The sequence below is a fragment of the Danio rerio genome, chromosome 8 (genome assembly GCF_052040795.2).
Source record: "Danio rerio strain M-AB ecotype USA chromosome 8, GRCz13ab, whole genome shotgun sequence".
NCBI classification, from domain to species: Eukaryota; Metazoa; Chordata; class Actinopteri; order Cypriniformes; family Danionidae; genus Danio; species Danio rerio.
The window spans coordinates 27,984,734-28,006,817 of NC_141028.1; the positions used below are offsets into that span (position 1 = coordinate 27,984,734).

The 22,084-nt window shown below is 36.7% G+C and overlaps 1 protein-coding gene and 1 long non-coding RNA gene across 7 annotated transcripts in view; one reads left to right on the top strand and one right to left on the bottom strand.

Annotated features, from left to right (window-relative positions):
• Window positions 1-8,182, bottom strand: si:dkey-72l14.3. Of its 5 annotated transcripts, none has more exons than XM_087263588.1 (6): window positions 7,972-8,182; window positions 6,302-6,447; window positions 4,882-5,467; window positions 4,085-4,480; window positions 2,315-2,404; window positions 1-1,611 (listed from the first exon to the last, which is right to left on the bottom strand). In XM_087263588.1, the coding sequence occupies exons 3-6, from the start codon at window positions 5,392-5,394 to the stop codon at window positions 1,093-1,095; spliced, it is 1,518 nt and encodes a 505-aa protein (XP_087119714.1). In that variant the 5' UTR covers window positions 5,395-5,467; window positions 6,302-6,447; window positions 7,972-8,182; the 3' UTR covers window positions 1-1,092. The 5 variants fall into 5 exon arrangements, with proteins under 5 accessions (XP_087119714.1, XP_087119713.1, XP_087119716.1 ...); XM_087263587.1 differs by having other exon boundaries at window positions 6,302-6,450; XM_087263590.1 differs by lacking the exon at window positions 7,972-8,182 and adding an exon at window positions 7,465-7,527.
• The window catches only part of LOC141375635 (uncharacterized), a 21,925-nt gene continuing 7,750 nt past the window's right edge, over window positions 7,910-22,084 (top strand). Inside the window, exons 1-3 of one of the 2 annotated variants that reach the window (XR_015497972.1) lie at window positions 7,910-7,985; window positions 8,089-8,243; window positions 19,110-19,251. This is a non-coding gene — a long non-coding RNA (uncharacterized LOC141375635). Of the gene's footprint in view, window positions 7,986-8,088; window positions 8,244-19,109; window positions 21,558-22,084 lie in introns of those variants that run through there. The other variant, XR_015497971.1, reaches the window with a different exon arrangement.

The window sequence follows — 22,084 nt, forward strand, 5'->3', positions numbered from 1 at the left end:
ACAATAAAGCCAAAATCAAGTGTAGTAGTGCAACAGAATTATGTTTGTTAGATTTTATTTTTTTGTAAATTAACAATGCTGTGTGTGTGTAAACCATTATTTAAAACAGTCAGTCTTCAAATGACTTTAACAGTCATTATTCAAAACGGTAAAAACATGGTCAACCGTTTGACAGAGGGGCAGTCAAAGAGTTAACACAGAGACTAAACATTTGATAAGATTTCAGTTTAAGCCAGTTACACCCCAGTTGCACAGAGGACGTCTCATGGTTGAGTTTTCATCGTCCTGTCACGTCCTCAGTCCAAGCTGTCAATGCTTGTTGCACACTGGAGAATCTTTTTGTTTAAAGAATGAAAATGTCTTAAAGAAAAACTAAAACACTCTGACTTAAATATTTGCTGCCCTTCCAAAAAGTTATTGTTAGTAATGTTGAGTGTTTTGTGTCAGCTTTGATTAATTTAATGCAAAATTCCAGAAGCATAGTATTAATTTCTTGAACAATCTCAAACCTATGAATTATAACATATAAAGTTATGGAATCATGAACAACGAATCAACATATTAGAATTATTTCTATATAGGATCATGAAATAAAAGACATTTTAAAACATTTATTCATATTGAAAACAATAGCATTTATTGTTATAAATTGCACAACATTTTCCTTTTGGCTATTTTGGTCAAATAAATGCAGCTTTTGGCTGATGCACTGATAGAAAACACATTTTTCAAAAACATTTTTACTGTCCTTTTGGGATCAAAAGCAGAAACAACATAATCTCTTTTCATCAGTATAAAATGCATTGGGCACTTAGCTAGTCTGTTGGGATGAGCCTATTGTTTTAAATTGAACATTTGAGAAAGTAACTATATTTGCTTCACAAACCATTCAGTGTAATCTTATATTTAGATAAAAAGGTGAGACGTTATTTTCAAAGTGCAAGTGATTCAGATCAGATCTGTTCATTCAGCCAGTTATTTTAAGTTAGTTGAAACCCATGTAAGACACCAATTCACAAAACTCTCTTGAAGATATTCCTTCAAAATCAAGGCCAACTGGAGTTCCCAAATGTCCCGTCATACTTTATCTCCCTACACAACGAAGCTGAAGAGAGCCAGCGAAAAGAGGAGGACGACGGGAGTTTTAAGGGCTGAGCTTCCACCTTCCACTGGCTGTTTGGTAGGCACTGCTGCCACTGGTACCACTGCACCCACTGTACTCTGACTCTGGCTCGAGCCAACCACTGGCTTTACTGTTGTTGTTGTCGCTGATGTTGCTTTCCTTCTGTTTTCCAGCACTGCTCCTGATTCTTGATCTGCTGCTGCACCCTCCAGCGCCTCGAACCACTGGCACCGGAAGTCCTTCTTCCAGAGGTCAATGTAAGCTGTGGGAAGCTCGCCGGTGGCCCGCACACCTTCTGCCCCATTTGGGATCAGCATAAAGTGAGCTGAGGGAAGATGCAGGTATGTGGGGTCCTCGGGTTTCTTGCGCACACATCGTCCGCGGCCTTGGCACAGAGAGACCCCGCAGAGACGTGCTGCTGTGGTCACATTGACCGAGTAAGGGCCGAGAACCTGACGAACATATGAGCCAAACTCTGAGCAGGATTTCTGCAGGAGACACAGGAGGAAATTATACAGCAAAATCAACCAACGATTTGAAAGTTTTGGCGTCAGTACAATTTATAGGCTAAACATTTTTGAAAGAAGCGCTTCATTTCATTGCCTCAGCATTGTTGAACTTATCTGATGCAAAATCCAGTCAAAACATCTTTATTAACTTTAAAATGGCTTGATTTTAAAATATAATTTAGTCTTGGGATCTGTGCCCCAGCAAGCATTTTTTTGTTTTTAAAAAGATGTCTAATAAATGTCTAATAGACGTCTAAACATAGTCATCTTCGCTAAAACAAGGCTAAACTTGGGCTGTCTGTGAAAATCTAATAGAGGTCTAAGAATAGTCCAAAACTAGACTAGTCATCAAATAAACAGAAATGAATGACTATACATATAAAGTCTGTCTGTTTGACAGATTTTTTTGCCTATTCTTTGAGGTCTATTAGATTTAGTAGAGATTTAAAATCAAGTTTAGCCTTGTTTTATCCAAGCTGTCTACGTTTAGATGTCTATTAGACTTCTCTTAAACAAAATTGTTTGCTGGGAATGGTAAAAATAGTTGTGATGCTTCATTTTATGTGCAAGAACATTTATTTCAGGACATTATTTATGTGAGATAGAAATCTTTCTTAACATGTTTCGAGCCATTTCTGATCAATAAAAAAAGTCAAACATTAAGTGTAAACTAAACGATTACCTGTGTTTTAACTGCTAATGATTTTTCCCATATAATGACTCCAGATGCTCCCATAGCAGCACTCTCTCCAATTGTATTCACCAGGTCAGCCTGTAAATCATACAGTACATACATATTTATAGAAGAAACACCAATGACTCTTAAAATTAGCTGTTCACCAATGTCTGTTTTAATATTAGTTGTTCACCAATGTCTTTTAATGTTCGTTGTTCCACTAAGCAGGTATCATGATAAGACATGAACTATTTACAGTCCTACATTTACAACTAATATATATAAATATATATTTATAACTTATATTAAATGAGGAAAGAAATAAGACTTTCAAAACGGTCAGTTTTGTTTATAGATATAATTCAAATCAACAACACAACTATCCTAATTTGTGTTTTTAGTCCGAATCATGTCAAACATGGCACATCTCCTTTTAAAATCTGTTTCCTCATTAGAGTTGAAAAAAGTCTAAATTCATATATTGTCACACCTTTAAAAGTTCATCAGTGTGAATCTATTGACACTTGCTCAAAGCTTTTGATTCATGGGCATTTTCCTATTTATTCAATTGCAATCGGAGACCACCTGGGAAAACTAGGATGCTGTTGGAAGTGGTGTTAGTGAGGCCAGTAGGGTGTGTTCAACTTGCGGTCTGCGTGAGTCCTAATGTCCCAGTAAAATAAAGGGGACACCAGAGATTGGGGACTCGAGTCACATGACTTGACTCAAATCAGACTTAAGTCGCAAAATTTAGGACTTGAGACTTGCTTGACAAATATCTATAAAAGACTCGACTTGACTGTCATGACTTGAGACTTGACTTGAACTTGAGTTAAATAACTCAAAATAACTAGTTTTGGTTAAATAAATACCTGTTTGTTATATATTATGCATTGCATACAACACCAAAAGTTATATTTGTAAATATAAATTGCAAAAGAAATTGGAAAAGTTGAAAAATCAACATCATTTTGATTGACTTGAAAGCGACTTGCTAGACCAAGCTACTTTATGGCTTGACTTGAGATAAGCAGTGACTCGACTTGACTTGAGTCTGACAAAAAGTGACTTGACTTGCTTGAGACTTAAAGGTTATGACTTGAGACTTGTGACTTGCACTTGTGTGACTTACTCAAACCTCTGGGGGACACTATACTGTCAGTGAGCACCGTCTTTCGAATGAGACGTTAAACCGAGGTCTTGACTCGCTGTGGTCATTAAAAATCCCATGGCATTTCTAGTAAAGAGCAGGGCTTGTAATCCCAGTGTCATGGCCTTCCAATCATCCCCATCCAACGAATTGGCTCTAGCATTGTCTCTCCACTCCACCAATAACTGGTGCCAGTGTACTGTGGCTGCCATCGCATCATCCAAGTGGATGCTGCTCACTGGCGGTGGCGTGGAGAGACCCCCCTTATGACTGTGAAGTGCTTTGAATGTATGGCAAAACACGATAAATGCGCTATATAAACACTTATTACTTACTTGCTTTTGAATCCTTGATTATTGGCTAATGCTTGATGCTGTAAAGTTTATCCAAGTTACTTTTACGCTATTTTTTATTAGCTTGAAACAATACGTTGTCTGATTTGGTCATGAAAATTACAGTACAAAAACAAGGTAACGAGCAGCTACTTTGTTATTTTAGAGACGTTTTCTATATTTATAATTTATTGCACAATGTATTGTTTGAGAAATTTTCGTTGTTAAATTTTCGACATCAAAAGATTTTAGATTAGAGGTATAATAATACAACAGATGCAAACTATTTATTACCTCTGAGAGGAAGGAGTTGGAAGAAGTGTAAACGATTTTGATCATCGGAAACACAGGAAGATCAGATGTAGTCCCCGCAAGAGCTGCCACTCTCAAAGCTTCTCTGATCTGATTGGTTGAATAAAGCCACGCCCCTTTGGTGCCCTCTGGCAGCTTCTCCAGTGAGAGGACGGGATACAGGGCTCCGCTTCGCTTCCACAGCCACATCAGCTCATCATTAAGGGCCATTTCCGCCGCAGGACACCGGCCTGTGTAGTTGGCTAATGCCATCTGGGTGGGGTCAAAGTTATAGCAGTTAGGATATGGAGCCATGCCCCATAATCTCTGTGGGCGGAGCCTCTTCACCTCCCGCAGGGTTTCCATCATTATGGACTGTGCTGCTGCCTCAAAGTCAACCTAACGTGAAATCACATAATATAATTGGTTAATACAGTTGAATGCAGAATGATAGGCTGTATGATAGGCAGTATTGCCCCTATACTATTAAATAGTGCACTATTTCAGGGAGCAGCTATTTGTAGTGGTGTCTGAAACCATAGTGGACATTCTGAAGTGCGCTCAATCAATCCCACAATGCCCTACAATAATGAGTGTACAACATAAAGTAACATTTGTATACATGACAAATCAAAATACTTTGTTTCATACTATTAGACCGCTCGCTGAGTGTTCCTTCGTTTTTATTCAATCATCTAATGGACTACATTTGTGGACTGCTGTAGGGAATAGTGAATGAGTGTATAAGGAGTGATTTTGTATACAGCTTTAGTTTCTATACTTTATTAAAATGTCATCACCTGAGACCATTTCTCCACTTCCTCTACACTCCAATCTGGAAAAAATCCTCGGAGAAGAGCTCTCGACTCAACAAGGTACTTTGCTTTATTTTCTCTGTTCCTGTTCCACTGAGGTGCCCACTCCTGCCAGCGCAGAATCCCCAGCCCAGGTGCTCCTGCCTGGGGTAATGAGACAGTCAGGTCCCCCTCCACCCTCTGGAGGTGAAGGTCAAGGCTGGTGTGTTGTGGTAGGCCTCCGTTGACAGGACGATCCTGCACAGTGAAATATGGATAAAGTCCGAGCGTGTCTTCATAAAATATTGCCACACGACCTTCCCACTCCATCCCAAATGCAGCTGGGTTTGGCCGGCCCAAACAGTCTTTATCTGGAACCCCCCAAAGCACCAGGAAGGGCTGGCCCGCAAGGAGAGGGGCCCGGGAAGGACCACAGAAACGTGCAGGAATGAAGAAACAGAGATAAAGGAATGTAAGAGAAAGGGAGGGGAGGATGAACATGCGCTGTCTTCCAGCCATGGAGCTGAGCAAGAGGTTTCAGGGCCCCTCACCCCAAAACTCACACAGAAGCCACCTTGAAGAGATATAATGTCTGTGGAGAAAAAGAGGACAACAGAAATGTTTTGGTTATGTTTATAAGTCTTTCTGGTGTGTTAATTTTGAAAATCATACGATTTTTTAGTTTTTGGTTTCTAGAATAATTCAGCGTTAACCAGGACAACATTCCCTTGGTAAAGAGAACAATATATGCTAATTAAACATGTAGGTCATTGCTATGGCGTTTTCGGTATGTTCCCAGAATGTTCACAAGTAACCAAATGGGTTGTGTGCTTATAATTACATTTGGTTTAGCTTTTTTTTTTTAATTACAGCTCCTTATCTGTCTAAATAAATGAGCAAACTAGCAGCTTTAGGTAAAACAATTTATCAGAACTTTTGCGTGTTGACATCGGAGCACGCCATTAAATACATTTTATAGCCTACTGTAAAAAAAAAAAACTCAGGAAAAAAAAAAAGATTAAGGAAATGTGTGACCACCAGGCCCTATTTACCAACAGAAAAGAAATGCGACGCTACGTCACAGAAACAAAGTGAGACGCTTTGGGATAATTAATCGCTAAAAGGATTCATTAGTGCTGCCCACATTCAGTGCTAATCACTCTTAAAGTGTACTAATACGACTCTGTAGTTGACGAGCTTGTCAACAGGTGGCGCCAGAGCAACTCATAACTCTGGCGCAACAAATTTGTGCATTTATCCGTCGATATACTTTAAAAAAATACATAAGTTATGCATTCATTCATTTCCTCTCCTTTACACGGTAGTTACAATTTTATTCACAGTAGAACCTTTTTAATAGACTGTTTTCTAATTGTTTTCATAGAAAATACATTAGACTGCAGGCTGCAAATGTTTTTAAACTAACCTAAAATGGATTAGCTAGTCTCCCAGCATGTCCAGGGTTGTTGGTGTGCTTTTTGACCACTTTTGCTGGTAGAACTGAGAGAACAGCTTGGTCGTATACTAAATCAGCTGAGCTTCACAAACACCAGCATGGAAAAAACAGCAAACCTGCTGAAAAGAAAAGCAACAAAAATTCTCGTCTAAATAGACCAACGACTATGCGTGGGTGCATTTTTTTGCAGTAACAGTTAGCTAAAAATGCACAAAATTATACATTTTTTTTTCTTTCATGCCAAAAAAGTTGTGCATTGTTGTACTCAAATTTTGATTGTTAATGTGCATTGCTTAACACAATTTAGACAATTTTAAAGGCGATTTTCTCAGCATTTTTTATCCCTAAGATTCCAGATTTTCAAATAGTTATATTGTTCTCCAAATATTTTCCTTTTTTAAAGTGTACATCAATGCAAATCCCATTTATCATGATGAATCTCTCTCTATATAAAAAAAAGTTACACTTATGACTGATTTTGTGCTCCATGGTCTCAAATGGTTAATGATATTTTTATTGGTTTTAAATGTAACTGTAATGGTACCGTGGGTAATTTGTTTTTTGTATTGGGGCTATGTTAACACCACAAATTCTAATTGAATATATCACAAAACACATTTGAAACTATTAAAAATGTGCTGGTTTGAATGGTTATCAGATGATGGTTTATTTTGTTTTAATATGTATTTGAAGAAGAAACTCTGAAGTGTCGTTTTGTTCCCCATTCATATAGGATTAATTCATTTCTTGGAGGAAAACAATGAAGCATGTCTTTATAAACAGTTTATGGCACAAAATACCACAGTAAGTAGAGTTATTCACCCCAAAATAACTCATTTAGCCATCATCCACTTGTTCAAGACTTATTTGAGTTTAATTATTCTGTTAAACACAAAAAATAATGGAGAAAAAAGATGAGTAAATTACCATTTTTAGATGAACAATCCTTTTAATACTTTTCTACTTTAATACTAACTATACTCGTCCTGTTTCATTAATTTATTATGGTTTAGAAAAGCTAACAAGGTCTATTGTAACTCTTAAGCATATCAAGTCATGTGTGTGTGTGTGTGTGGAAAGGAATTTAAAGCTCTTCTTTTGTGGGAGAATAACTCAGCTGAATGAAAGTGTACCTATTTTACGCTATAGTGCTTGTTCTGAAGTGATTTTGACCGCACAGCCTTGCCAGATAATAGCTGTGACACACACACACACACACACACACACACACACACATACACACACACACACACACACACACACACACACACAGAGGAGAGCCAGTTATAAATGTGTAATGAACTGAATGCAAAGAACTCTTTCTGAATCAAACGAGTGGCTTTCTCTGAATAGGCTGTCTGAAATTGAAACTGAAGCACCTGCGAGCTACGCTGTCATCCTCGCACATTAAAGAAGCCGTGTCGTTTCTTATCCTGTTAAAGTTGGCAATGTCAAAGCCAGCTTTTGTTGTTAGGTGTGATAGTTTTAGGCCAATTCCTGCTTTCAAGGAAGCGGTGGAGAATTGACTTAAGCTTCGTGATGCCAATTGTAGAGTTTAGCTTTTTTAACTAATAGATTGTTTATTTTTATTCGCAGGTGCTTGAAAAGAAGGGATCACAGGGCTGGATTGTGTTACTCACCTCTGCATTGGCAGGTCAGATGTGTGCGCCTTCAGGTCAAAGAATCCAGAAGGAAAGGTTGAAATGAACAGGGCTCCTCTGGATGGGAGATAATAAGAAATGATTGTCTCTGTACAGGTTGAACTGATCGGGTGTCCTGGCTCAGAATAGGAAGCCACAGACGGGAGAGACTTCAGCCCAACCATGAGGGATGAGATGTCCTGACAAAAGGATGGATGAAGTGACAGAAGGAGGAAATAGAGAGGAAAGCAGGCTACCTCACCTTCACCAGGGTAATCTGTTAGTATAAGCAGGGTCACCACGGACCATGACAATCACATGATCAGACTCACCGTAATCCCTTAATCCAGCACTCCCTCCCAAACAGCAAACACACCTAGAGTCAAAACATGCGCACACATACACATCCATGCACACGCTCATCATAAAGCAGGCATAATGTGCATAACTGTGTCATAGTGGCTCAAGTGAACTATGACACTGATGATATTTTCCTGAATAATTTTCCACGTCACAAAATTTAGGTTTTACGTTTGACCCTCATATTAGACAATAACTTAATTTTTTGTAACATGAGCCAATGAATTTAGTAATAAATGAAATAATTTCTGGATTCCAGCTCACAGAAATACACAAATCTCCCCATTTTTCTGCATAGTAGTGAATGTATTTTCTTTTCAGATATGCATCTTTTGCAGAGTGAAACAAAAACTAAATCAGTTTGCACACTAGTAAGTAACTTTGATCAAATATAGAAAATGGTGACTCACACGATGCAAAATTTAAATGAAAATATGGAAATGTGTCAGATGTATTGCTTGAATTCAGTGCAAATTTCTATGAAAGTGCCTGCCAAATACATTTATAATAATAATATTTTTTTCTTTTTTCGTTGCTGTCAGTTTTCTAATTAGTTTTCCAAAGTCTTATTTACTGAAACGGATTATTGATAAGATTATTCGCAATTATATCATTCAAACGTAATCTGGCATAATCCTGAAGTCTCTGTTGGGATTACTTCAGATAATACAAGAGAAAGATTTGGTTTTTGTGCCTGGTGTCTTTTATATAAACTGATTATTTTATGTAAACATGAAAATGTTAAGTAACGTGTTTTTGGTGTCTAATCCCTCAGTACTTTTTGAGAGTAAACATGAACGCATTAAAATGATCATTAATGAAAAAGACATGTACAGTGTAACCTGATATTTATCAAAGAACCCTGAAAAAACCCCACATGCATTTAAGACAAAAAATAAATCCAGATTTTGCTATTATAGGACATATATTATAGGAATATTACAATTTAATATATATTAAAAATAAATTAGTTATTTGAAATGGTAAATATTTAAAATAGTAATATATATTTACGGTGGCTTCACTGGGACACAGTGTGCAGCACAATCGCCTCAGAGCAAGAAGGTCACTGGTTCAAGCCTTGGCTGGGTCAGTAGGCATTTCTGTCTCAGTTTTGATGTTCTTCCTGTGTTGGCGTGGGTTTCCTCCGGGTGCTCCCGTTTCCCTCACATTGGTCGTAGTGTGTGTGTGTGAATTTGAGAGTGTATGGTAGATAAGTATGAGAGTGATATGCTAGATAAGTTGGTGGTTCATTCCGTTGTGGTGACCCCTAATTAATAAAAAGACTAAATTTATTTATCTATATCTCCTTTAAATTAATGTTTTCTACAGGATGATTTACTATAGGCTAATATATTTGTGCATATACATTATATTAGACAATTCACTAAAAATAGCTGTTCATTAACAGTTTCTATATTTTGTGGTTCACAAATGTTTTCTATTTATTGACGATGGTGAACTGCGTTATGGGATGTTGGTCTCTGCTTTGTCGACTTTTGATGTTGAAAATTCAAAATACAACAGTTTAACAAAATAACTTTTTTGACATGGGACTGAGCCAAAAAAGAAAATAATGAATGAATGAAATAACAGAAAATGTACTTTTTAGTTTATTACAACATTTTCATTTTCTTTTCGGCTTAGTCCCTTTATTAATCTGGGGTCGCCACAGCGGAATGAACCGTCAACTGATCCAGCATATGTTTTACGCAGCGGATGCCTCTCAGCTGCAATCCGTCACTGGGAAACATCCATACACACTCATACACAAACATACACCACAGACAATTTAGCTTACCCAATTCATCTGTACCACATGTTTTTTAGACTTGTGGGGGAAACCGGAGCACTCGGCGGAAACCCACGCCAACACGAGGAAAACATGCAAACCCCACACAGAAATGCAAACTGACTCAGCCGGGGCTCGAACCAGCAATCTTCTTGCTGTGAGGCGATTGTGCTCATTTTATATTTTCTATTCAAGATTATTATTAAGGTTATAATTAAAGGTAATTATTATTTTCGAACCAGCGACCTTCCTGCTGTGAGACGAACGTACTACCCACTGCGCCACCGTGCAGCCCTTATTAAAACGTTTTTGTACCATAATACCCAACACCAACCCAGATTATATATCAGTGTAAACTATTAAAAATGGTAATAAAATTCAAAATTTCAGACGCTTTGAGATTAAAGGTTGTTGGAAGAAGGATCAAGGAACCATAATGCAATTAAAAAGCATAAATAAATATGGAAGCAAAAAAAGTAAAGACATCACTTACAAAATACTGGAAACTGCTAATTTATGTATATTTTTTTACTGTGTAGGAAAGCCAAAACTGAAACTAATCTAACAAAAAATGTAAGATCACAGTCCAGACATGAGTACACCCAAATTAATATGGTATAAATAATAATATATATAAAAACAAAAAGTGAAAAAACTGAGATGAATCAGCAGTTTTTGCATTAAATTGTATGAATTTAAACATATCTTTCTATTCAGAAAATTGTCCAAACTCTTATTTTAATGCATATAATGACAGTTTTAATATATTTTTTATATTTATATATTTATATTTTAATGGATAAAATGACCACATACTATATTAGCTTACTTAGGCTTAATTAGGTTAGTTAGACAAGTTAAGGTTATTAGGCAAGTCATTGTATAACAGTGGTTTGTTCTGTAGACAATTGAACAAAAAATAGCTTAAAGGGCTAATAATGTTGACTTTTAAAATGTTTTATAATAAGATGAAAACTAATTTAATTCTACCTGAAATGAAACAATCAGACTTTCTCCAGCAGAAAAAAATTACAGGAAATACTGTAAAAATGTTTATGCTCTGGTAAACATATATATTTTAATAAGGAAAAAAATAGGACTAATAATTGTGACTTTATATTTACATTTAGTCATTTAGCAGACGCTTTTATCCAAAGCGACTTACAAATGAGGACAAGTAGGCAATTTACACAACTAAGAGCAACAATGAATAAGTGCTATAGGCAAGTTACAGGTCTGGAAAGTCTAAGGGAAGTATTAGTAGTATTAGTATTTTTTTTTTTTTTTTTGGGTACAGTTAGTGTGATATTCAGAGAGGCAATTGCAGATTAGGAAGTGAAGTGGAGACAATTCATATTGTATTATATGGTATTTAATAGATCTGATTCCCTAATTTTTCTGAATGATCATACTGAACCGTTTGTGTCAAACCTGAAGCGAAGGCACTGCTTTTGGCTATTATCTAAATCTACCCATTAGCTTTGTTTTTATACATTTCATGCCATCCAGTTATCAGTTGTGTATTCGTGTTATGTGCTTGCAGATTTGTAACCTGGTCAAGGTTTTGTGTGTGCATATGTTTAGTTGAGATTATCTGTTTGAGGTATCTAAGGTGATGCCTTCTCTCCAGGTCCGTCGCCATGGCAACGGCTCAGATGAGTCCGGCCCAGACGGCGGATAAGGGTTAAGGATGCGTGTATGTGTGTGTGTGTGTTTGTATGCTGTTAATGGTTTGTACACAGACATCCAGTTTGACAGATGTGTGTGTGTAGTTTTGGTTTGCTAAGCCTGACCTTTATTTCAGCGCATATTTGATGCTTGGTTTGATTGAACACTGATGATATGAAAAGTGATTTAGCGAAGACAGATAATCAGTAAACAACAATGACTCACCGCAAGGCGTAAGAACGAGATTGTTGTCAAGAATTCACACTGTGTGATAATGTGTCAAACTAGCTCACTCGTTATTTCCTGCTGTCTCTGTTAATGCAGATGGAAACAGGTGTGGAGGCTTTGGATTTGACCTCGGTCACCCCACTGAGTCAATGTAAACACCTCTAACTCCAATTTATTCTCTAAGTCCTACTTTTCACACAATCGCTGCTCATGTGTTTCTGCCAGTGGCTTGCATTTAGAATTAAAGCAATTCAATTCTGTTTTTGTTTTTTGTTTTTTGTTTAAACATCACTTTATTTGCATCAGTGGTTTCATGAAGAAACTGTAACTTCTGAAGAACATTAGCATACTTAGTTCTAGTGTCACGGTAAAAGATTCTTTACAATATAACTTTTAATGTGAGTGTGTGTAGGGTTTGTGGAGATTGGAAATCTTGATCATGACTTTATCACCCTACCAAACAGCATACTGCACATACCTTTCTCAGTATTAAGACCCTTTAACCAGCATTTTGGATGTGTGATTGAAACACGTTCTGCTTTTCATAGACATATTTGTGTCATACCAGGTAAATGTGCTAGAGGTGTGACTTGTACAGTATCTGCTAAAACATTGCTAGATACTTAGAATTGTGTGAATGTGAGTAAGAACTTCATGTGTGAATGTGAGGAAGAAACAATTTGTGACTGGTATCTGGGTGATAAATTCACCGCTATTCTTGAACCTTTGAACGGCAGGTTCAGCAGGTCAATCACTTTAATTAACAGATGGACCAGATGATTGTGTCTGAGTGTGTGTGTGTGTGTGTGTGTGTGTGTGTGTGCGTGTGCGTGTGCGTGTGCGTGTGCGTGTGCGTGTGCGTGTGTGTGTGTGTGTGTGTGAGTGATTACAGATTTGGCTTTACTTTTGATGACCATTTGCTTGAAATTTTAATTTTGAAAAGATTTGGAACTGCTGAAAGGACATTTGAACTGCTCCTTGCTGTTTTAAAGACTCACAAATCATGCTTTACTTCAAAAGTAGAAGGTAACCGGTTCCTTTGAGTGTGAAGGACATGAAATAAATTTTATTATTTTAAAGTTGTTTAGTTTGATTAAAATGCAAAGGGAGGAAGTAATTTTCGGTGGTTATGATGCCATAAATGCCGTTGACAATGTTTAACTTACATTGAACCTAGAACATTCCTTTAACCTAAACCTCAAACCAACAAGACTTTATCTCAGACCTAGCTTCAGACTTCTGTTTAAAATCAGCCTTGCCTTTAACCCGTGCTTCATTCCTAACCAACCACAGCCACAAAACCAGCCTCCCCTTTATCTTAACCCCAATGTAAGAACCTCCTTCTTAACCTTATTTTGACCTCAGTTTTGACCTCCGTCTAGTGTATAGACTATTACTTCCTCATATGTTTTGTTTACAAAATAATCTGTTACTTGCATAGCACTATTCTAAACTCTTAAAAAAGAAATTGACATCTTTCAACATTAAATTTATCAAAGCAATAGTAAAAATGAGATGTTATTATCTTACAGAAGGTTTCTGTTTTAAATGTTTTATTTTAATTATAATCTTATTTCACAATATGATTGTTGTACTCTTTTAAAAATATAATTATGGCAGCCTGATTGAGCATGAGAGACTTTCAAAAGCATTATAAATCCAAAATCTTTTCCCCGTAGTCTGTACTGTACTGTACTGCAGTCTGAGCCTTGCCACAAGCAATTATCATCCAGTGAATGGAAAAAAACAAACTTGGGCAAATGAAACCAAACTTGACCTGACTTAACTAGCCTCAAAACAAACCTCAGTTTAAACCTCAACCTCAAAAACCTTTTTAAAGGAATGTTCTGGGTTCATTACAAGTTAATCTCTGTATAAGGCATGCATGTCACTCAGTCTTAAGTATTCATACATGTAGCCTACAAACATTTTAACAAACAAACAAGGATTCAACAAAAACTTGTGTAATGAATTCAAATATAACCACACATGAGAGAAAAAAACATTTAAGCATGTAATTTTTAACAGTTTGCATATGAGGTTAAGAATAAATTAGCCTTATTGTGAATTATTTTAATGTGAGAAGTTTAAATGCATATATCAATACACAAGATACATTATTAGCTATGAATTATTAGTGATGAGTCTTATAATATTCTATATAATAATTACCTATAATTATAATCTTAATAATAATATTGATAAGACACCATAAAATTAGCAAAATCGCCTCACAGCAAGGTCGCTGGTTTAAGTCCCCACTGGGTCAGTTGGCATTTCTGTGTGGAGTTTGCATGTTCTCCTCACGTTCGCGTGGGTTTCCTCCGGGTGCTCCTGTTTCCCCCACAGTCCAAAGACATGCGCTGTAGGTGAATTGAATAAGCTAAATTGTCTGTAGTGTATGTGTGTGAATGAGTGTGTATGAATGTTTCCCAGTGATGGGTTGCAGCTGAAAGGGCATCCGCTGCGTTAAACATATGCTGGATAAGTTGGCGGTTCATTCTGCTGTGGCGACCCATGATTGATAAAGGGAGTAAGCCGAAAAGAAAATGAATAAATGAATGAATTGATAAGACGGCATAAAATGCTGAATTCATAAACGTTATCCACTTATTAGCATGAATTATCATAATGATACCATGCTTCTATCAGTTGTTAGCACATGGTTAGCTAACCTGAACTAACATTATGCTATTTTGTTTCTTGGCTAGCATATTTCTAACATTAGCTTGATGTTAGCGTTTTTGAAGTGTCTAACATGTTTTATTAGCCTATGCTCTAACACGATTTAGCATGTTTTAAGCAGAATTAGCATGTTACCAGAATGATTAGCTTGTTTATCACATGGCTTCAATATGCTGACAGCTTAAATGATCATGCTTGGCATGCTCATGAGTTAGCATGATTCTAGCCTATGTAGCATACTACTATCATTAATTAGAGGTAATCTTTCAGTGCAGGCTTATAAAGCATGCTGTTCTGGAATAAATTTATAGCTTATTGAAATATAAGGCTGTATGAATCACTTTATTGGTAGTCTACTTTATGTTGCTTGATACTTTTGAACTTCACCATTTATATTTTACAGCAGAAAGAAACTCATACAGGTTTGAAACAACATAAAAGTCCCTATAATACTGTGCAGCACTGCCCTCTTGTGATTATTTGCGTTGTAAGGAAAATGGGCTCTCTGATGGCATTACTTGATGGTCATCCAGTGTGTTGAATCGTTTTGTGTGTTTGTGATTTCCAAACAAACTTCTCAAAGTTGTGAGTTTAAGAGCGTGAAAGGCAAACTTTCCTGAGGACCAAACAAAAATCCCCCTGGTCACTAAGACTTTGAGCCGTACACGCTGAAAATCCCTCTCGCTCCTCAGGTGGTTTATCCCTGTTGTGTGTGTCCGTGTGTATTTGTGTGTCCGTGTGTGTAAACGTGTTTTGGACCCAGATGACAAAGGCAAAGTTTGAACGTGGCATGAAACCGGAAAGAGGTCCACAAAGAGCGAGTGACAGAGAGATGGGGACAAAACCTTCTGGAGGAGAGAGGAGGGGCGAGCCTTTGATCTCTCTGCTTTCTGAAAGAGGAGGAACAGAATCACAGGAGCAGGACGAAAAGAAAGAATAGAGCAAGGGAACGAGAGAGAGAGAGAGACAGTGAGGGAGATGAAGCGAAACAGGGAGAGAGACGGAGGCAGATTGTAATTCCTCCATGGGGGGATATTCAGGAGCAGGAGAAGTGGCTGTAAGTGCTGGAGGAGGGGGGAAGGTGGAAAGAAAGAGAGAGAGAGAAAACTGGGAAAAGAGAGGCAGAAGTACAAGGGTGGGAGAGAAGGGGGGAATCTGAGGAATTTCCAAATGAAAGGAGAAGGTTTTTCTTTTAATGCGATTAAAGTTTTCCATCTCACTGCATCTCCTGCAGACAGTTCGACTCTGAGAGCAACATCTCTCAAGAGTGTGAGACTGAGTTTGTGTGTGCGTTTCTGTGTGTTTGACTCAGTGAACTTGATGACTTTGAACATAACAAGTGTGGGAGGAGTTTGGAAAATGTTTGAAAGCGAATGTGAATGCTTGAATGAATTCAGTTTGTTTCCTTTAAGTACTAGGCATGAATATTGAAAAGTAACACTTAATGTTATGACTTAATGTTGATTGGCACCAAATCTATTTTAGGTTACAAGGAGGCTCTTGCAGTGGAAATGAATGGGGACAATCTGTAAAGTACTAAAGTTTCAGTTATATTATTTTATTTGTGTTAAATTTTGATTTGTTCTTAATGTGCTTTTATTTATTTATTTATTATCACGAGCACAAACACTACCATTAAGTAGTTTGGAGAGCTAATTTCTGTCTTATTTTTTTATCAAATTTTCAGCTGACTTCAACATTGATGAATCTTGTGTAACTTAATTTTTTAAGATCATTCCAATTAACTGTACAAGTCCTTTCAGCTTGCATTACATTAATGTAAAACGTCAGGTTAAATCTTGTATAGCTCAAATGAAGTTATGCACTGTCGCCTCAAAACAAGAAGGTCGCTGGTTCAAGTCCTGGCTGGACCGGAATGCCTTTCTGTGCAGAGTTTGCATGTTGTCTGCATCCACAGACCAAAGATATGCAGTACAGGTGTATTGAATAAACTAAATTTGTCATAGTAGAGTGTGAGTGAGTGTTTCCCAGCACTGAGGGTTGTACTCTCTGTGTTGGGTTGTGGCAGGAAGGGCATCTGTGGTATAAAACAATTGCCAGAGTAATTTACGGTTTATTCCGCTGTGGCGACCCTTGATATATCAGGGAATAAGCTGAAGGAGAGTGAGTGTGATATTTAATGCTTGTTTGTTTGTTTCTTTATTTATGATTTGTTTAAGTATTACATGATCCTCAGAAGTAGTTGCTTATATGCTTATTGGTGCTCAAGCATTTCTTATCATTGTTATCTGCTGTTTAAAGGAATGGTTTACCCAAAAATGTAAGTGTACTTGTTATTTATTCACCCTCAATTTGTTCCAAACCTTAATGAGTTTATTTGTTCTGTTGGACACAAAGGAAGATATTTTAAAGAAAGCTGAAATCTGTAACTGGTAAGTCAATGTTCAACAAACAAAAGAAATCAAACAGGTTTGTTGGAAGGATGATTTTTCTATTTTTGGTGAACAATTGCTTTAATATTTATCTGGAAACTGAGATACAGTTTACTTGTATTGAAAAATTTAATATTATTTTAATAAACTAATAGTTCATAGCAATTTATATAAAATTAAAATTTGTTGTCGTATAATGAAAGTCTCTAATTTTGCTTGGGAAAAACGTCTGTCAGTTTTGATTAATTTAATGCATCTTTCCTGAATACAGTTATTAATTTCTAGGATTTAAAAATTGATTCCAGTCTTTTGAATGGTAGGAAATCTATAACCTTTATATATATATATATATATATATATATATATATATATATATATATATATATATATATATATATATATATACATACACACACACACACACGCACACACACACACACATAGTGGGGGGAGGGAGTATTCAATGTCATGTTTTTTTTTTCTCTGAAAGATATTCTAAGAGTACCTGTTAACAAGGAATTGAGCCAGATTTTGTTAAAAACCTAAATAACTCCAACATTAAAATATAGCAAAAGCAAAAAAAAGTCTGAAAATTTTGTTATGTGTAATAACAATGGAATGACACAAGGAGAAAGTACTGAACTACTGAAACATTTAGTACTTTATATAAAAGCTTTTTTTGTGATAAAGCTTAAAGAAGCCTCTCATATGGAGAGTGAAGTCATATGAATTGCTCAGGTGTGAATTTTTCACAGACTTCAACAGAGTGTAAAAGTCTTGATGGCCCTGTGGGTCTCGTCTTTCAAATTTGATCTTTATTTTGTATTTTCTATTGGATTTGAGTCAGGTGATTGGCTGGACCATTCTACAGGTTGATTTTCTTTCTCTGAAAGCATTTGAGAGTTTCCTTGTCTGTGTTTTGGATCATTGTCTTGCTGAAATGTCCACCCTGGTGTCATCTTCATCATCCTGATAATGTAGATGTTGGACTGAAGCGGCTAATATTACACTGACGAAGGGCAGAGAGTTACTGAATAACTACTGAGAGATTTCAGCTACAGTCTGGGCTTTCACTGCCTTTCTACACCCCCTTTCTTCATGTGTCAATACTTTTTTTCCTGTATCATTTCATTTTATCATGTATAACTTCATTTGTAAACTAATTAATACGGTTTTCTTTCCATTTATGGATTTCTTTGGTTGTTACCAACATCCTGGGAAAAATCAAGTCAACAATACCTTTAGAAATGTTTTCTGAGAAAAATGGTGACGTGTTCAATACTTAGTTCCCCTACTGTATATAGTTTTGTAGTAATCAAATTATGCCAACATGTTAAGGTCATTTAAAACCAGAATATTTCATTACAAGAATGTTTCAGGTTCTACAGAACAAAAGTAGACAGAAAACCACACTCAATTTCACCCTGCTCAATCCTGAATGTACTAAATGTGTTTATCTGAACCAGTATTCTTCCATCCACCGATCTTGAGAAAGCTTCATCCGTGAATTCATCCATGTGGACTGGCTCGCTGACTTCTCTCTGTGACTCATGAACTTTAGTTTAGGTTTGTGTGGGTACTGAGATGGCCTTTCGATTTGAGGGTCTCTATATGTTTCTGCCTCTGTAGAGTAGGAGTGTGTGAACATTCAAGCCTCATTCTAGAAGATCAATGTTAGGACATCTTTGCGTATTACAGGGGTCATGTTTGTCGTATGTAACTGGCCTTGGATTTAAATAGAAGATTTCGGGCAGTAGAGAATTAGTGCAAAACCTTGTAAACAGCTTCATACACAACCGTAGCTCCTGTTTTATTGAACAAATTATTTCATCTTAGCACCTCAAAAGAGCTTCACAAAAATGCCTCGACAATTACCTCACAGCCCCAAACTAATTTCCCCTCTTTGTTATGGCAACACAGGGGTTTTTCAGCTCTGAAGTGACCACTAAGAACACTCTCTCTCTCTTTCTGTCTCCCTTTCAAACTCACTCACTTAAACACACACCCAGCAGGATCCTCCTCCCAGCATGCACTTCTGTGGGCAAACACATTCCCTTAGCCGCTGACCCCCGGCCCAGCTGTTACCATGGTAACTCCTCTCCATGACGACTGCTACCACCTCCCTATGGCTCAGTCCAGACCAGGGATCTCCAGGTGACCAGTCCCGCTTTTTATTCATATTTATTTATTTATTTGTTTATTTATTTTGGGGTCTTTTTCACTTATTTTCACTTTTTTTTGTTTGACTTTATAAGCACCTGTTTAAATGGGTCATGAACTGCCGTTGGTATTATATTGTACTGTTCTCTGAGGTCCACTTATAAGGTTATCAAGATGTTTTGCACTGTTTTAATAGATGTGGCAGAAAAAAGACTCAGAAGTAAATGTCCACTGCTAGGATTGGCTAACAGTTCAGATAATTAAACATTTATAAAAGCTGGAAGTGACTACTGTTTGACTTACAATGTAAATACAATGAAATGAAACCAGGAGAAAGTACTGAACTACTGTAACATGTTTAATACTTTATATAAAGTACTTTTTTTTTAGTGATGACAGCTTAAAGAAACTTCTCATACAAGAGTGAAGTCACATGAATAGCTCAGGTGTGAGTTTTTCACAGACTTCAACAGGGTGTAAAAGTCTTGATGGTTCTGTGGGTCTCCTAAATCTAATCAGATGTTTATTTTGTATTTTCTATTGGATTCAAGTCAGCTGTGCCATTCTAAAGCTTGATTTTCTTTCTCTGAAAGCATTTGAGAGTTTCCTTGGCTGTGTTTTGGATCATTGTCTGTGAAATGTTCACTCTGGTGTCATCTTCGTCATCCTGATAATTTAGTTGTTGGACTGAAGCAGCTAATATTGCACTGACGAAGGGCAGATAGTTACTGAATAACTACTGAGAGATTTCAGCTGCTGTCTGGGTTTCCACTGCCTTTCTTCATGTGTTCTGCATGCACATTTGACAGCCTTTGTCCTTTATAGGTTGCGTGCTGCTCTGTGTGTTAGATTTAAACACTTATATGCTTAGTTTATTCACACTATTAGATAACAAAGTGGTTCATTTCACATTTTATTCTTTTGACAGACTTGCATTAAAATGTTAACAAGTTGATTTTTGTATCTTCCAGGATGTTTTTTTATAGTATAATAACTTTTTAAGTCAAAACATGAAGAAAAAATTTATTTATTAGTTTGACTTTTTTAAATATGTATTCAATCATTCATTTTCCACTGAATTAATTATTTATTTATCAGGGGTCACCACAGCGGAATGAACCACTAACTATTCTAGCATATTTTTTACGCAGTGGATGTCCTTCCCAGTACTGGGAAGGACTCATGCACTCTCATATTCACACACACACACATACACTATGGCCAATTTAGTTTATTCAATTCACTTAGAGCACATGTCTTTGGATTGTGGAGGAAACTGGAGCACTCGGAGGAAACCCACGGGGAGAACATGCAAACTCCAAACAGAAATGCCAACTTGCCCAGCCAGGACTTGAATCACCAGCCTTCTTGCTGTGAGGCAACAGTGCTAACCACTAAGCCACCGTGCCGTCCATTTCTTTAAATATGGTTCATCTTATTTCTGTCCTTTCGTATGTTTCTCTCTCACTCTTTTTTTTCTTGTCACGTTTAATTAAGTTACACATTTCTGGTGGCAAGTGTACTGGTGCCAACTTTTCTGATTAGAAGAATTAATGGTAGCATATATGCAAAGTAACCATTAATACTGGTGAAACCTTCAGAGTTTTATAGCTTCTACGCTGTGTCAGGGTTTAAAAAAAACACATAAAAATACACAACAGTGTGTGCCAATTGGGTAGTTTTGATTTTATTAATGTGAACCTGTAGCAGAAATGACAAGCTGAATACATTAAGACGTGACAACTGACAATGAACATAAATATATACATAAGGAAGTAAACCCAAAAACAGAAAATAGATGCATTGAAGGCGAAGTTCTAGTAAATTTTTTCTTTATGCTGGCTTTAGGTCCATCATTATGTGTGGGTTTTGCTGCAAATGAGTGGCAGTTTCTCTCTGCATATGATGAGCTTAAAGGGACAGTTCACGTATAAATAAAAATTCTATTATCACTTACTCACCCTTGTCTTGTTCCAACTGCTTTTTTTCTCTTTAGTTTTTTTTGTGTTGAACGAAAAAGATTATATTTTGATTAAGTGCATTGTAAACTGGTAACGCTTGACATCCATAGGCATTACAAATACTATGGTATCAGTGGTTGCAAGTTTTTAAGCATTATTTAAAGATAGAATGCCTCTCCAACATGCAAAACAAGTGTGGTTATGAAGGCTCATGGATATGGTTATGAAGTCATGGCTTTAATGTTAAGATAAATAAAAATACATGCATAACTTTTTAAAGCCCTGATTATGTCGTTCGTGTTATGGTCAAAGACAAAAGAGTTTTTATGCCATTACTCCAACAAGAAAAAATGAACAAAATCGTCTTTTAATAAGTCAATTTGTTGAAAAGATGTGAAATGAAGTTTACAAAAGCAATTGATTAACAGCCTCTAACTCACAACATGTCTGTCATTAAAGGTTTATATGTTATTGTTAAAAATCAATTTTCCTTTAAAGAAAATGAATGGAGTCTTCCAGAACTCAGCAGTTTTGCTTTATTGCACAAATTCTAGCTTGTGTATAATCAAGAAGTGTGGTATCCGTTCATTACTTGAGAAAGAATAAGCAATGCCTTGACTGCTTGATTGAGAATCTGTAATTGTGTTGCAGGATTTCATAAACCTAATCATAAACCTCTTTGCTGATACTGCAAGTTGTAGTTTTCAGCCCCTCAATAAGCCATTAACAACAAATAACATGCAGACACAGGCAAACGCACCTAACTAATTGGACACGACCTGCTAACATCACCACAATAGTTAACTGATATATTTCATCCAAATAGTCACTCTAGAATAGTGTTTCCAACCATGTTCCTGCACATT